Source organism: Lingula anatina, chromosome 10 (genome assembly GCF_051362555.1).
Source record: "Lingula anatina isolate TDL-2025a chromosome 10, LinAna3.0, whole genome shotgun sequence".
NCBI classification, from domain to species: Eukaryota; Metazoa; Brachiopoda; class Lingulata; order Lingulida; family Lingulidae; genus Lingula; species Lingula anatina.
The window spans coordinates 15,871,579-15,888,776 of record NC_141776.1 but is presented as its reverse complement, the minus strand read 5'-3'; the positions used below and the strand labels follow the sequence as shown (position 1 = coordinate 15,888,776).

Genomic DNA, 17,198 nt, shown 5'->3' with positions numbered 1-17,198 from the left:
CTATCAGGACTAAAGACTAGATTCCCATACCTAGATTGATCTAGACTAAAAAGATCGATCCATCTCCGAGGGGTCTCTAGCTGAATTGCTTTCAGCTTAAGTGGCTAAGATGTCTGGCACGCCTATTGAAGCTGCTAAATAATAATTTATTACCCCCAGCAACTTCAGTAGGCTTGACAGACATTTAAGCTGCTTAAGTTGACTGCAATTGGCGAGATTCCCCTTAGAGATATATTGATCCCCAGTTAGTACGATAGGTTCTGGGAATGGTCCCTAAGCATGAATGGTTCTTTCATAAAAGAGAAAGCTATCTTAACTGACGGAAACCAAACAGTAGTCTATATTTTTCACAACAATTTGACAATTTGACAACAGACATCTTAAAAAGAGTGCTTCATAACCGGTCCATTTAAATCTAGTGTAAACAGGGCAAAACTGTATATGTTGTCTGAAAAACACTAGGAAATTAAGACAGTGATTGGAATTTGAAATCAAATAAGTGTGGAAACTACAGCATTCTAATTTGACTTTATTTTAAAAACAACCTGTAATACTATTCTAACAAATTACAAGTTTCAAAATGCTTTGCCTTAAATATATAGATGTTTAAACATGTTATTTTACAAAGTTTAGGTTTTTTTCGCGTTTTCTTCTTCTGTTTTTTCTTTCTTTTCATTTATTTGTTTTTTTTTAATAGGAATGATTTTTGCCTTAATGCTTAAAGGTATATCTTTCCTTCAATGAGATTATTTTAAAAATAAGTATGATGATAATTCAAATATTCATATTCTTCAACACATAGAACAATTTCATTCAAAACAACTTGTTGTATAATCCTTATTTTAAAATATTTACATATATGCAGATTTAAAAATCTATACATAATAATCAATGACAAATTGAATATAATAGCCCTTGAGCTGTATAACAAGAGTGCTCCCCTTCCACCCCTTCTCTCTCTTATTTCTTCCTACCTTACTGAACATAAACATTAACATCACAGGTGGTCCAAACCAAGAGCCAAATTAAGAGACCACCTTGCAGGTACAAACATCACTCGATACACCTTTCACCCAGCCACCCCCCCCCCTCACCCCCCTGCCCCTCCCCCTCAAACAAAGCCCCCTTTACCTCCTCAAGCCCATATGTTACATCAAAACAAGGTGCTTTAGAATACCCTGTAATTATAAACACCATATGTTCACAATGCTGATTGCAATAATTCAATAACACAATAGGTTAATCAGGGTACTTGTGGTAATTGATTGCATACAGGTATGATAAACACATACTGATCCTTAGAGGGTTACTGTTACTGTTATGTAACAGTAGCTGTGACTGTTATGTCACTGTGTGTATGTGATACCTTTGTGGAGGGGTATTCCGATACCTCATAAAATGTCTTAATTGGGACCCATGTCATCAAAAGATGGATATCATATCCTGAGGCAATTTTTATATACTTTGGGTTTGGCATTGAACATCTATATCTGTAGCTGGCAAAGGGGAAATGTCAACATGTAGAATATTACCAGATCTTTGGACAACACATTCAGCTGAAAATTCACGTGTATGCGTACATGTTAATTGTTCTTTCTTCACACTTTTCATTCCATGACATGATCTGTGTATATCTAATGCACCTTGCTGACTATAATTGTGCCCATTATTTTTTGTTTGTCCTAAACAAAGGCACATCCAGAGCATTCAAGCAATAAATAAATAAATAAATAAATAAATAAATAAACAATGTCAGGTGAATTAATATGCAGTGCTCAATAAATGTAGCATTTTTTAGGTAAAAAGGGAATTTCTAAAAATTTTGCTATATCAGATTCATTAATGAATAGCTACAACTCAGAATTCTGACTCTCTTATCTTTTTGGTATTGCAATAAAAGCAAAACTTGGCTATGGTCAGCCAGGTTTTTGATTCTGTGTAGAGTTGGGAAAGTAGTGCTCTGCATACAATTCTCTCATGCTCCTGCAAGGTCTGTATACATGCTTGTGCACTGATGTATACACCATTCCTAGACAGGCCTTGACATAAAGGTAAAACACGTAATACAAAACATCACGCAACTTTTAATGGTTTCTCATGCTCAAAACATTGTATCGTAAATAAAGAACATTTTTCAACAATACCATCCCATGATGATACCTGCATAAGTTTGGACAATCAAACTGACTAAAACATGCTTTTTTTTACAAAAGAACTAATATCTCAACAAATCACCACCGAGTATATCCTCACGATATACCAACATATATAATGTCACCTGTTCAAAAATTCTGTAACCTTGGCAGTTGCTGTATACAATATTCGTATGTCACTATGAGAAGCAACAGACAGAAAGAACCAGACACAATGCCTGATATGTCACAGGTCATCCAGGCTTACCTGTACTACAGAACATATCCCACTCCTGCCATACTGTCAAGAATATATGTTTTTGAAAGATAGATTCACCTTTCCTTTTTATTTGCATAATAACGAACAAGCTTTAACGTAATGTTGAAAAGAAAAATAAGTTCATGCAGATAGGAAAATAAGAGATGAGGTTTTCTTTTGGGGTCTGTCTTTTGGCCTATCAGTATGTCTGTCTGTCTGTCATATGCCAATCACACGTTTATTGAAACAGTGATACCTCTCTTTACCCTTAGGTTAAAATCTATGCAGCTGTCTGTCTGTCTGCTTGCCTATCTATATCTATCTATCCACATACCGACTTAACTAACTTAACTATCCTTATTGGACCTTCATCCCATTCTGCCTATCCTTCTGTGTCAAATAATACATGCAAAGTAATTTCATGACATCTTTATTTATCCAAAAATAATGGATTCCCTTTGTGACCTGCTATGCCTAAGAAGTCACCTTAACCTCCACAGATTTTACTCTACCCTTGATTCCGACCCTTACCTCAACCCTAGATAAAGAAAAAGTGACTTTTAATGTGGCAGTTAAAAAAATAAATTATTTATGGTACTTCTTTTAATCTTTAACACTGTACTCTTGGCTACTCATGGGTGAGATTGCTATTGTGGTTAACGCTGGTTTTTAGTTCAGGTGTAAATACACACCTGGTACAGGAGTATTGGCAGGGTTAGGCTAAGACGTGTATGGGGGGGGTGAGAGAGGGAAGGGGGCGCTTTTCACTTCATTAAGAGATAGTCGCACCCTCTTCCTCCCCCACCACCACTAAAATTGCCCATTTCAGTGACCTAAGCTCACCCTTCTCCCCTTATCCCCAGCTACATGCGCACACAAATGCTCTTGAATAATTCAAAACTATAACAGCGCATGTATTTGTGACCCATAAAATTTATGATGGTAAACATTCTATTCATTTACCAAAACCATCACTTTTTTTTTTACCAGTGTGTCACTAGCACTCCTGCATGCTCATTTTTCAAAATCAGTTCTGTTCCCAAAATTCTTGAATTTTCCCATCATATTAATCTCTGATGTGATATTAACAATGTCATCATTATCCGTAGTTCTAAGCAATTATTTGAAAAAAAAAAAAAAGATAAAAATAGTTAGATCTGACTTGAGAAGTTCTTCCTCATTAGTTTTTCCCACAGTTGGTTTCCCAAAAGACCCAAGAATACTAGGTTAATGACACTGAGGCTCGGAAACATCGTTTCTAGGGAGTGTTAGTCGTACAGAAGAAGCCCCCTGTAAATGTTACATATTGAATTTCGAAAAACCGCACACGCTAAGTATCACGTAATACTAACGAGACCACTCATCATGCAAAGTCTCCATGCCATGTCTTGGTATATCATCTTCAGACTATGTGATTATGGATTTTTTTTGTGTGTCTTCATCTGCCATATGGTCCTGTATCCTCTTTTAGTTTAAAGATGAATTTTTTTTCCACATTTCTCTTAAATTCTACAAGATACAGTTGATTTAAAGACATCTCAGGCAATCTTTCTTTTCTTTAATCAAAATTTTAAGTTAATGAATGACAGTTTTGCCATCTGCTACAATAACTGCTGTAAAGGTATTCTTATTGCCATTAACATTGTTACAACAACAAAATCACTGTATTTCAACTTCTGATTACTTTCAGCAACTGATCTGATAAGTACTGACGTCTGCCTAACCACGCATGCCATTATCTTTTTTTCTGGTAAATAAATCTAATAAATATAACAGTAGATACAAAAAAAAAATCCCACAAATTCAAATGCATATACTTTGTGTATAGTTTGTACAACAAGACTAATCCCCCATTAGAAATAGATTTTTCATGGGTCTATAGCTACATTGTATACTTTGACTAAATTTGTGTGAGTTGGCCAATTTATTTATCCAAGTTTTCAATAAAAACAAATCTGATCAAACCTGTATTTGAACTCTACAAATTTCATTACAAATTGGCATATCTTAAGGACGATATAATACAAGTTCTAGCTGCCATTGCCAAGAATGTTAAACGTCAAGAAGAGACCATCCCAGGGAAGAGTTTTTTGAGTGATGATCCCAGGACAGGCATTGATCTTCCTAATGTATAGACAACCCAAGTCTGAAGAGTCGCCAGGGACAAACTCTGCTCATCTTAAAGGTCTCAAGGTCCCTTTTAGTTTAAAGATGGATTTTTTTCTTTCAGCTTCCTTTCTTCCTGCACTCTTGGGAGATAACTAATGTCAATGCAATATTTCGCTTGTGTAATTATATTAAAATGTTAGCCATTTCTAGGCTTTGTAGCCAACACATTAGTGTTTTTGGTCTGTGTATGAGAGTGTTTTCTCTCTCAAAAGTTGTTTCTGCCCTCAGTTTTTCCCTCGGAGAACTGGCCTTATGACCCCATTTTGCTTGTATCTTAAGGATCATTTGCTGGGGCACTTGTATGCTTGCTGCTTTTCGCTAGTTCAAAAAGAGTTCTTTGTAGAATTTTAACAACAGATTGATAAAACCTGCATGTAAACAGATCTCATGAGGCCAGTAAGTAAAATGTTTTACTCGATGCATTCATGTTTCACACAGGACTGTATTCACAACCAAAGTTGATCCGCGGACTAACAGATATATGGATCAAATATGGCTGACCCATTCGAAAACTTGCCATGTGTTCCCTGCAGGGAATCTATTCAGTATCCATTAGAGGATTATACAACAAGTTTTCAAGTGGGTCAGCCATATTTGATCAGCGGATCTGTTAGTCAACGGATCAACTGGCTGTGAATGCAGCCTTACACAATTTAATCCCGACTTCAGAGACAATCTCCTTTTGAATTTGTATCCTTTTGATTAGTTTTATTTCTACTTTAATTCAGGAGAAATTGCATCCATCTTACATCATTATATGCTCAAAATATGTTGTTTTCACCTCAATCCTGAATTAAAACCATTTTGTGTGACAATTAGGGCTCATTTCCATACATAGCATCAGTCTGCATAAATCGATCCGACTCTGTTGCGACTTTAACGGAATGCAACCAGTTTAACAGATTCACACACCTCCTCCTGGTATTGAGTAGAGTACAGAAAAGCCAGTAATTATATGAGTAGATTGGAAACTAAAGGAGTCGTGTTAAGCCATTTAACTGATTGCATTCAGCAAGAGCTAGGCTATGCAGGGTTTGATCCATCCACGTAAGCTGATGGTGTCTATGGGATTATGCCATAAGCCTCATTTTGTCCCTAGATGAGAAAGACTGAGTGCTACCTCGAGCTGATAAATTCTTGGAAAATATAGGAATTTATAATCAATAGGGTTAGGTAGGCTAGATAGCTGAAAGAATTAAATGAATCAGAATTCAAAGCAAAAATTGCAGTCGATAATGATTTTAACACCAAATATTTGTTGTTTCAATAACCAAAGTAAATCATCTAAATTTGGTGAACATTTAACAATCTAGCATGAGCCATCATTTTTTTGTCATCACACGCACATGCATGCATGTGCGCACGCGTGTGTATTTGAACCAAATTTGCTAGATTTTAAATTAAGACTGTGCACACATCTTTCTACATTCCACACAAACACCTTGGGATCAAATAAAAAAATACTTTTTCTACGAAAGCTTTGTGATGCTACATCCCCAGGGAAGATACATGACAAATGATGTAGAAAAGAAGGTCAAAACTGAGGATTCCATTCAATACTTTGGCATTTTGCATTTATTTTAAATAAAAACACAATGCCGTAGAGATTTAATGGCAATGCTCCCCCAGCCCACACACACACACACATGTTGAAATTTCAATTTGGCCTCGATCTATCCCAAAAATTGAAATCTCTAACAATTACTGCCACCCACTGGATCTTAACACATACATCTCAGAGATTTCCTTTTTGGCTTTAAAAAGCCAGAAATCTGCTACCGAGCAGAAACTTCCCATGCCTTATTATTGTATTATTACAGTTAGACTTTATATTTGGAATACGCAAGATATTTACGGAGGAAGTTATCTTACATCAGCTTTCATAAGCGTTATTTCTGGTAGTAAAGATGAAAAGCTGATGAATCACTTTGGTATGAAAAATGATATTTCAATCTTTGAGAATTGTCAGCATCTCCGTTGCATCTTTTGAGTACTGCCTTACTTGACTTAGGGCTGCAAGACAGTTCAATACTCGAACACTTCTCGTTAGCCTGTGATAAATACTCAAATGGGAAAATAATGTATAAAATGAAGCACGTAATGGGGATCGACCTTAGGCCATTTTTCAATAATACACATATATTTCCAGCAAGCATGGTTGGAGAAATAATAAAAGCCGTCTTCACATTAGGCCTAGTCAAGACTGGAATTAGGCCTAACTTGCACTACAAAATGACAAGAATTTTTTTCAGGTGTGAAAGTTTATTGACCATCTGGCATCTGTATAAATAATAATGTATTTTACCTTCTACCAATTTTGCATAGCTATGCTTTATACACAAATATTGGCAAACGCAACAGGCGTATATTTTCCTCGCTCCTCCTTTCCAGAGAGTCAATTAAGATAACGAGGGGTGCTCCATGCTGGGAGTCAGAGGTTAAAAAGAAGATAAGGTAAAACAACCCTCACAACAGTACGGGGAGGTCTGGGCCAATCCCCAGGAGTCAACCCTATCCATAATAAAAACTGAAGGTTCCCAGATAAGTGGCATTTATTTTTATATCTGCCTCAACCTTGCCAAATCCTTGGTCCACTAATGTGAATTCCACATAATGACCCAATCATAGGCCATATTCATAACCAAAGTTGATCCGCGGACTAACAGATCTGCAGATCAAATATGGCCACCCCATTTGAAGGCCTGCTGCATAATTATGGCAGGAAATTAATTCAGTGTCTACTAAGAGATTATGCGGCAAGCTTTGAAGTGGCTTGGCCATATTTAAGATCCGAGGATCTGTTAGACCTCTGGTCAACAGGTTGTGAATACGGCTTAAGAATTCTTCTGGCGGTAACTGGGACTAATCATAACATACATATTCCGGTCTCACTTAGTCTTTGTGTGAACGTGGCTCACTCGTATATTTCAATATTTGCATGCATGGAATACAAAGTGGGTACATCTTGTGGAAACGTCAAAGCAGTCTATCTGAACAGTTTGATTTATTGATGCTAGATACCCTAGGCTCACAAGCAGAAATTGGCTTTTTTTAATTTTCAATACCATAACCTTATTCATAGTTAATGAGTTATGAGTAACACATTGTAACTTCTTACATATATGTGTGTGCAAGCATGGGAAAGCATGCTTTTTACATGACCATGTTTATCGTGCATAAAGAAGATATCTGCACGTGTGTGTGTGTGTGTATGCGTGTGTGTGTGTGTGTGGTTATTTTGAGTTCATCTTCAAACCAGGAGCTGTATGGATGTACAAATCCATAAAACATCACTCTTACATTTATTCAAGACCTATTTACTGTTCGATTAAACATATATTTATCTACCCTTGTAGCTGACCTATATAATCCTCAACAGGTGAATCATTGATGTTCTTTCTAACCTCAGAAGTTACTGTAAAATTAATGCAATCTGCATTCACACATGACTTGAGACTGGCAACTAGTCTAACAAGACAAGAGAATAGGTCTGTCAATTTCTATTTGTATGCGAAATACCATACATAAAAGCACAATATAAGGAAAGTACCATCTCTTGCCTGGAAGGTTCTTATCTCTTTTTTAGATAACCTTCTCCAATGTCTGCAATGTCCACAGGAATGTAACATCTTTTTTTAGAGATGGAATGACACCACCCATTGCTTGAACACTGCCCTTTTTTAACACAGTGAAAATATATAAAGACGAAGGTTACCTTTCCCAGGGATAAAAATTCATGTTAAAAAGGGATTTGGGAGTTTGGAGCCTTATGTCATGATGGTAAGAGAGCTGAGCAGAAAAATATTGAGGAGCAAGAAAAATTGGCTAATTGTATTTCTCATGCCATAACCCTGTATCTTTGAATAGTTAAATAGTCCTATTCTCATGGGTGAATGTAGCTTACCAGACCCCCCACCCCCTCCCACCCCTTTACAATTCCTAAGGGGATTTAGACAATTTGAGAAAATTGATGAAAATAAAGAATGAAAATCCGGAAATCTGGCATAATCCAGAAAACTTGAACACATGCAATCTGCATCAAATGAGGCATTACAATTTCATCACACCTGAAACTACGGACTGTGCCAAGACCAGTTGTCATGCAGATTATTATGGGGATGGCGTAATACTATTTCTTAATGAAAACTTCCATATACCTAACATAATTAGTGCTCTAATGAGACCATGAAAGATTAGTCGATACTGCTACTATTTTGATTGAGTATCTGAAATGTAATTGTGCTGCTTTCCGTGTCTCTGTAATAACTACATTCACAGTGTTGTTCAGGGGGCATCTCAAATCATCAAATATATATATTGTATTAACTGCTGAAGGGGGGGGGGGGGATTGCAAAAATAATGGGGTAGTTTAGGAGACTTAAATAAAGAAGACAAATATAACACAGATTTAATGTTCTGTCTAGGTAGAGAAATTGATTTGAATAAAATATATATAGTTACATTTATTTTTTGACAAAACATAAAAGTAAATTTGGCTTTTTCCTTAATCCATTCTCTATGGTAATTTAATAACCAGTGTATTCATTGTGCAGGAAAGGAGGGAACATTTCAAAACAAAAAGAAAATTGATGGAAAGAAACTGTTCACACACGGCGACAATGACAAGGATTGTGTCATTTCCTCTGTTTTCTTTACAAGGAATTCTGTCTCCAAAAGCATTACTACAGTACACAAAATAAGCTGACAATCAAGGTTTTAAGAGCTCAACTGACTGCATTAATTGTTATTTAATCAGCCAGTGTGTTTTCTCAGGGAAAGCTAGGTAGAAACAACTACACTTAAAAAGAGCTCTGTAGTATTTCCAACTTGTCCATAACCACAGTTAAGTGACTGTGAAATAGATAAACAGCAGCTTCAAGATGAAAACTTTGTTTATAGCATCACTCAGAGTCTACAATTCTACCCCACTACACATTTTGGCCATCCCAAGTTATTTAAATTTTAAAAAAAAACAACAAAAAACATTTTTCACAACAAAATAAAAATTCAGATGAAACAAAAAAGAAATGCCTTCTCCAAAGTCAAAGTTCCCTAATTAGTGGGTAAGTTCAATAAAATTAAAACCAGTTCCAAAACAGTATGACTGACATCATCTCCTTGTTATTGTGATCATATGTTATTCTCTGATCCATTGGTCACCAACGTACTTCCATATTCCTCGTAAGCACGTTTCCCATTACAGATCTGACAATGATCTGATTAAGTCATGGTAAAGCTGATTATCTATATCAATTAAATGCTAATTGCAACCAATCAAAATTTGGCCAGTGTAACTGTAAGCATACTGCGTGTCTTTGCTCAAATTCTTTTCTGATACTTCTTGAATTTATTCATATATTGATTAGTTCTTCAGGGCTTCAGTTAATTTTCCATAGCTGATATAAACTTTCCAAATCAATAAGAAGTAAAGTTGTAACTGTCTTGGGCTTCTTCATATTGGACTCAGTATTAGATATCATATCTTACATTTTCATCAAGTAGTATGCAGTTTAAATGCTTGATCTTTGGTCTAGAAGATTTTTAGATTTTATTGGAAAAAATAGTGCCTTCAATAAAAAGAAAATCTTTCAAAAGTAGAGTTTGGTATATAGCTCCACAACTTACTTTCAAATTCTAAAAACAATTATTACCAGAAGACAAGGTACAAGTATTTCACAAGGATCAGATTTCTTCCTCTTTTAAAAAAATCAGATACCTATTGCACCTACCAACCTTTTTTTTTTCAACAAAAAAGGCAAAACATTAACTCCGATGAAGTGATTTAAACCATCTAAACAACTGCCAACTGTGGCAGTAGAATAAGAAAAGTAAGTAGATTAAAGTTCATTAAAAAGACATGCTCTGGATGCTGATAAGGTACTCAGCAGAAAACCAATGTTAGTGCATTCTACTTGAATAAGTGCTTTGTAAAACCCAATTTGGCAAGTTCCACTCTTTCTCCTAGCATTGATTTTGGCCCACCTTTCTATCTCATATTTAGTGAGTGAGCAAAGAAGAAAAAAAATTCAATCTACATCCTGAAGTTAAAGTGACCCTTTTAAAGCCTGGTGCGTCCCCAGGTATCTGTATCTCTCGGCTAGTCCATCTTCTAATAAGCTTTGTGATTAGAAGCCAACTGAGAAGCCGGCTATTGATTCCTAAAGATCAGACTTGCATACCAATAACACACTTGAAAGATTTCACTGACTTAAAACCTTGTGTATGGCATTCTTGTAACATACTTAGACTGTTAATTCTAGATCTAGATCTTATTGTCTTTAACAGAGGAGGTTTATCTCCACTGTGGGTATGGTAACGCTCATTTATTAGAAACATCGACTCTACATGGTGTTCATAAAATTGGCAATGAAACAATTAAGTCTCAGTCAAACACTGTGAACATAAATGGCTTTATTTCTGAAACACTTGAGTAGACTAGACATGTGTAGATATAATCCTGTTAGATGCTTAATCTACAAGCAAGAAAACTAAATTTTGTTTCTTTTTTTTTTTTTAATTTTTTAATCATTATTTTTACTTTCTTAGGAGTGAATCAAACTGAGACCATATTAAACTAAACCCATTCAAAGAATTGACTTTTGGATATCAGAACAATGAAGAATCATGCCCTCTGGAATCCATATTTGCTGTACTTGAAAGGATCTCAATTTTTCTAGAGCCCTACAGTGCAGAATGTCATCTAATAGACTTGCAAACTGTCTTGCCTCTTGATTGAATAAATGGAGGAGACCACCTAGTGTTTGCTAAGTTGGAGTATTTGTAACTGTGATTATTCCTGGGTCAATTTATATTCCACTGAATTAATGAAGTCAAAAGACTTTATGGAGCATCAAGAATGGAATGGTTTATTGGACAATTTTGAGCATTTGGAAAAAAAAGGGGGGAAACATTTCAAAATACGCATCACCAGCGTTTTACATAAAAAATTAACACTGCATCCATGAAAAACAATGACGTGATCTACAAAAAATAAAATAATAATAATAGCCAAAGCCAAACAACATATCAGAGATGTTACGCCGCATGTAATTCTGCCGCACGGCACCCATGAGACACCATAGAAAAGTTGGGGAAACTTTCAGTCGGCAAACGCGCTTCTCTTAAACCACCTTACCTGTTGACTTTAATAAGCAAAAACAGTCACATTATCTTACCTTGACATTCTGTCTAATGTGCAGCGCCGGTTTTGCTCCCCACGTTCCTCTGATCTCTAGCTTTTTATGTGAAGATATATATCCGCATGCTTCGTCGCCGGCGTCGGTGGCGTTGACATAGTCAACCGCGACCAACGCTACCATCATTAGTACGACACCAGACAACGTGCGAGTAAGCTCCTTTCTCCGCGTCATGGTTAAGCGACAGTAAACCTCGTGAGATTAACTCACAATCCTCTAAGGTGTACCTCGGCGTTTAGCTTCTGTCATCCGAGACATTTTACTATTAAATTAAGCAACTAAACTCCTAAGTCGCAGCGAGTGTCTCCTCGCCGCTAAACAGCTTCGCTCTTCAGCATGGTTTATTTATGCCAGCACGTCAGTTGCACTGCCTCCCACTTATCAGACCCAATTAACTTGTTAGTCGTGATATTTTTATCTTCAAACCGGTCTGTTCAATATTTCATAGGGTTCCACCACCTGTCTATTTCAATTTAAAAAGAGGCACTACAAAGCACTTTGCAATGAAGCGTCCACCGAAATACAGCGAGAGAATGAAACAATAATTAGAAGGAGGGAGCACAGTAAGTAGAAGAGCCAAGGTGCGTGTGATAGCGCTGAGACGAAAGTGACTGTGAGAAGGGATTTGAATCAAATGCGATGGTGTTCAGACCTTAAATGCCGCTTTTAGTCCACATGTAGAAGTATGGTGTAGCCAGTGGTTAATGGAGTGCCCGTTTGCCTGTCGCAGTCGTTGGGTAAGTGATGTAACGCTCAACGCAGCGTTAGTGACACTCGCCTTTGCTCGAGCTTGACAAAAAAAAGTAAGGTGGCTGCCAAGTGTCAGCGTAATTAGTTTTGCTGTGAGGTTTTCCTTGGATTCTCCTACCGCGAGATGTCACCAGAATGCAGTGTGATTCCGAATCGCTTGCACCGAATAGCATGTTATCTATCTTTAAAGCCATACCAATGTATTTTCGACTGTATGACATACAGTTTATTCAATATAATATTTGTTCATGATAAATTTATTAAAATTTACTCTTGAAATAAATTGGTAGCAACCTGAGATGCAGAAAATTCTTCAGATTAAAGATGTCACAGAAGGATAAATATTTTGGAATATGCCAATATGCATATTGTGTCACTTTTTTTTCTGCATGTCTGCTGTTTCTGTTGCATTATAGTGTTCAAAGGCAAGGTATCAATGCAACAGCATTACAACCAGTATTTTGAGTCATTCACTTTTAGTCTGTGTGCTCATTCTTCTAGGTCATCTTCACTGCAGTACTGGTATTCAGTCTGCCAAACATTGTCATGAATATTCAGTATTTCAAGTGTCATATTAACAAAAACTTGAAACCCATATTTATATCTCTAAAGTTTGTGTAATGTTAGACTAACAATAAACACTTCAAAATGTCATTACATATACATAGCATTTTCAGGCTGTTGTGAGATACTAACAGAACTGCCATCATGAAGTTTGGAAGCACTTGGTCCCTTGTTCTCTTGTCTCTCGTGGGCCTCCATGTGGTGGCGCCAGAGGAAGTCAGCAAGGCCACTCTGCTGGACTCTCTCCCAGATGGAGGCCAACTGCAAGGCCCAACTGTAGTGACCGTTAGAACTTCTTTCATGGTAAGTTAACGTTTTCTGTGTCGATGAATATTATTGGCCTTTTGCCTTATGGTGGTTGATATTTTATTTTATTTTATTTTATTTTATTTATTAACTTTATTTTTGCATTAAAATTTAAAATGTAAGATTTGTCTTCTAATGCACAAAAATGTCATGAATAATGATTTGTATAGTCAGTGTTGTAAGCCAAGTTTAATATACTTGGCATGCTTAAAGTGTTGTGTAAAAATAGCTTGCAGATCTGTGGATTTTCCTTAATGGTACACAGGGGAGCGCAGAATTACATTTCTTTACTGAGCAAGTCTACACGCATAAAAGATCTTATTGAGGAGAGAGTTGTCTGACAAAGTTCATTGCCCCTCATGCCCTCAACCCCAGAAAAGCCCTTGCAAAATTTGCATGTGCAATAGATTTAAATAATGTTATTCTAAGTGAGGAGTCAAGGAATTTTATGGTCTTCTCTTTAATGTTTTCTTTGATTTCATCAAAATAGCTTAAAGACGTGTATAAGAAAACATATATTGTGAAAGATGGGTGAAACCATTTTGCTAAAATTCTTCTGCTCAGTTAAGATTGGGGCCCAGTAACTCGAAAGCATCGTGCTTTGCGAATAGCGATATCACATAGAGGCTACAAAGTATTATATGGGCCGAGTATGGGCGAGTTATGGAATCAAGACGCTTACGCTCGGTCACAACGTGCGATGCTTTCGAGTTACGGGACCAAGCTCTCCATAGTCAGCAAGTGTCTGATCTCAGTGGGGATGGATGGGAAAGGGGTTAGAGGCCAGTAAATGGGAGGGGGGGGGGTGAATTGAAAGAACCATCTTTTTGGCCAGATAAGGTCCCCATTTTAAAAATCAGAATTTCACCTTGTGGGTTCAATAACATTTGTCACATGGTCAACTAAGGGGTGTGGATAGGTCAACTATTTTCAGAAATAGAATCCACCCCCACCCCCTCCTTCTTCGAAATTACTGGCAACAGTGTGAGAGTTACTTTCATAAGTGAGCTTAGCTGATTCAAGTAGTATGCAGAGAAGTGTTGCGTTAAGAATGGTTGGCCTATCTTCAATTTAAATACGCTTTAGTATTTAAAATGATAATTTCAGATAATGCACAAAGATGTATCTACATAGTTAACTGTGGAGCCAACATGCCTCACCACCTGTTTGTTATTATGATACCCAATCTTGCACGTGCTCTCTATCTCACTTCAGACAAGATTCATGTATGCAAAGCAATTTGATTCCATAAACCCGAGAAGATCCCTAAGTACACACATAGTCTGATACTTGTACAAATCTAAGGGGATTGTTTTGGCTGGCCTGGTATGTTTGTGTGTGTTCTGATCAAACAGTGTGTTTACTGCTGTGATAAGAACGATCAGAGACGGGATAGAAGGGATATATCCATGCAGTAGCTTAAGACAGGACATTGGCTGTGTTCACATTGGTTATAAATTGAGTCTGTTCTGAAGGGGTACAGTTTTTATTTTAGAGGATAGAAACTTCTCCTCAATAGTTTCTGTTTACTTCTCTGGGGGCATATTTACACTTTGGATTACTTATTTCTTAACACTATAGGTTTTAAAATTTGAGGCTTGGGAGAAGGGATGTAATCTCATTTTATTTTTATAAATAATGAGGTTTAGAATGTTGGGCTGTAGATGGTAGACGTTCCTCACTATCTGTGTATAACTTGTACGATTTGTAAACGTGGGTATTTGCTGTTTTCCTTTTCGATATGAACAGGGGGAATGATAACAGTACCTGTGAGATTATGAGCATTTAACTTTCAGTTAATTTGCTTCTCTGAACATGATAAGATATATGCAGTTCATTGATGAGATTAAAATGTATTTATATTTGCATCTGTGACTTGGTAACTCATCCTTTATATACCAGCCAGTGACTGGTTTGCTCAAGAGACTCTGATGTGATATGCTGATGCAACTTTTCCACTTTTTCATCTATTTTTATCCCCTGTTTGCCCATACTCCTCCCATTTTCCCTCCCACCGTCATCCTTTTTTCACCTTATCCCCCTGTACCCCCCCCCCTCTCTTTTCAACCAGAACGTGTAACCCATCCTTCTGTCTTTATTTGCAAAAGGGTTCTTGTACAAGTGAGCCATGTGATGGCATTATCATGCTCATATTCAATGATTTAATAAACCAGTCACTGGGTTCATCAAAAACCCAGAACCCTTCAGCAGTTACTTTTGGCTCTCCCCCCTCCTGATTTCTATAGAAATAGAAGTTGTTTCAGATTAGATGCATGACATGTTAGCATTTACATTTACAAGGGAATTGTTTTTCGAGAAAATTATGAGAAATTATCACCAAGAGGGATATATGTTAATGAATTTAATACAGCATGCGAACTCTAAATGATGTCATGGATGCAATCCCATGTGGATTAATAAGAATTAATCACCAGAAGTCCTGACCGAAGGACATAAAGGATAGAAATTTCTATAACCTGGCATTTGAATTGAAGGAATATGCGTTTATTGCGTTCAAGAGGCCGGAGGTGCAATGATGTCACCGCTATGTTCAATAAGTGGTTTGTGGACGGAAACGACCGAGAGTAATGAAAGGTGCATTTACATTCTAGTTGGCAATTTAATTGAGATTTGAAGAGTAGAATGACCAGTTGTGATGGAAAGTGTGTCTGCACTCCAGTTGTGATGACTTAATTTGATTAAGTCCTTGTTTCCAGTCAAACTGAACATGGATTTGACCAATTTCAGCACTGGCCTATAATTATGCCCACAGCAGAAAACTTATCTCATGGTACATAGCTTGGCTTTATTGAAAGATACAAAGTTTTATGTTTTAGCCATAAAACTTGTGAACCAAATTCATTGATTAATCACCAAATGAAGTCCTTTTTTGTCATCTTAACCCCTGTAAATAATTTAGCCAAAACCTGCAGACCTTTATGAGTTTAGCAGAAGCATTTTAAAAAGAAAATAATGTTGACAGAATGTGAAGTGTGTTATCTAGTGCATGTTGTGAAATGTTTGCCATTGTATACTTTATATCAAGTGTACAGTGCAAGAAATTTGAGGACCATATTCTGCCCTTGTGTAAGCTTAAGTTCCCACCTGCGATAGAATGCGCCCCAAGTAGGACTCCACAAGTATGATTTTCAAAACTACATACGACAACACAGTTAAAACTTAGTGCACAGTGGCCATAACACCGCTTTTGATTCCGCGGGGAACATGAAATCTGTTGCTTGTGTCCAATTGCGCTGAAAGAAATTTCTTTCTTCGCGATCAGATCCGTAAACAGCAAATAGTTCTTCACCTATAAGTTTGCAGTTTACTAGAAAAACATCCAATGAATCAATAATCGGCTCGAGCACTGAACACGGAGTATATGATTTAAGCCTTTGTTCACCTTTTCATCATTAACAGTCCTCAATAGCGGATTGAATAAAGCTACCCCTGTAATGGCCAGTGAGCTAGGTGGGATCCAATTCCCAATACCTTTAATAAAGGGCTGTATTCTCATCTGAGGGTCAGTTTTCCAGGTAGGCAGATCTGACCAGTATTGACCACACCTTGGACAAAGCCACTGGTGCTAAACTCATTAGTCATTGCCAGTATCAAATTTTTGCTTTCTTAAGGAAAGTAGTCAGGAAAGTCCAGTCTGGTCATTTGCCAGTGTGTTGTTTGTGATAATCATTTTCTCAACTCATCTTGTGTCATTTCCTCTGGCATGTTGAGGTATGTCTGACCTGTATTGCCCAATAAATTTCCATGCTGTCTAATATTTCCAATTTAATTGGTCATTTTCCCCAATCAATATCTTTTTTC

The 17,198-nt window shown here is 36.8% G+C and overlaps 2 protein-coding genes across 10 annotated transcripts in view; one reads left to right on the top strand and one right to left on the bottom strand.

Annotated features, from left to right (window-relative positions):
* The window catches only part of LOC106172251 (uncharacterized), a 91,513-nt gene extending 79,299 nt beyond the window's left edge, over positions 1-12,214 (bottom strand). For all 4 annotated transcript variants that reach the window (XM_024075143.2, XM_086997609.1, XM_024075145.2 and 1 more), the window contains exon 1: positions 11,736-12,214. In XM_024075143.2, the coding sequence (XP_023930911.2) occupies positions 11,736-11,930 (195 nt within the window). In that variant the 5' untranslated portion in view covers positions 11,931-12,214. The remainder of the gene's footprint in view (positions 1-11,735) is intronic.
* A 106-nt stretch (positions 12,215-12,320) lies between these two features.
* The window catches only part of LOC106160591 (uncharacterized), a 51,896-nt gene continuing 47,018 nt past the window's right edge, over positions 12,321-17,198 (top strand). For 4 of the 6 annotated variants that reach the window (XM_086997612.1, XM_086997614.1, XM_086997613.1 and 1 more), the window contains exons 1-2: positions 12,321-12,493; positions 13,184-13,373. In XM_086997612.1, the coding sequence (XP_086853738.1) occupies positions 13,215-13,373 (159 nt within the window). In that variant the 5' untranslated portion in view covers positions 12,321-12,493; positions 13,184-13,214. Of the gene's footprint in view, positions 12,494-13,174; positions 13,374-17,198 lie in introns of all 6 variants that reach the window. The other 2 variants (XM_086997615.1, XM_086997611.1) reach the window with 2 other exon arrangements.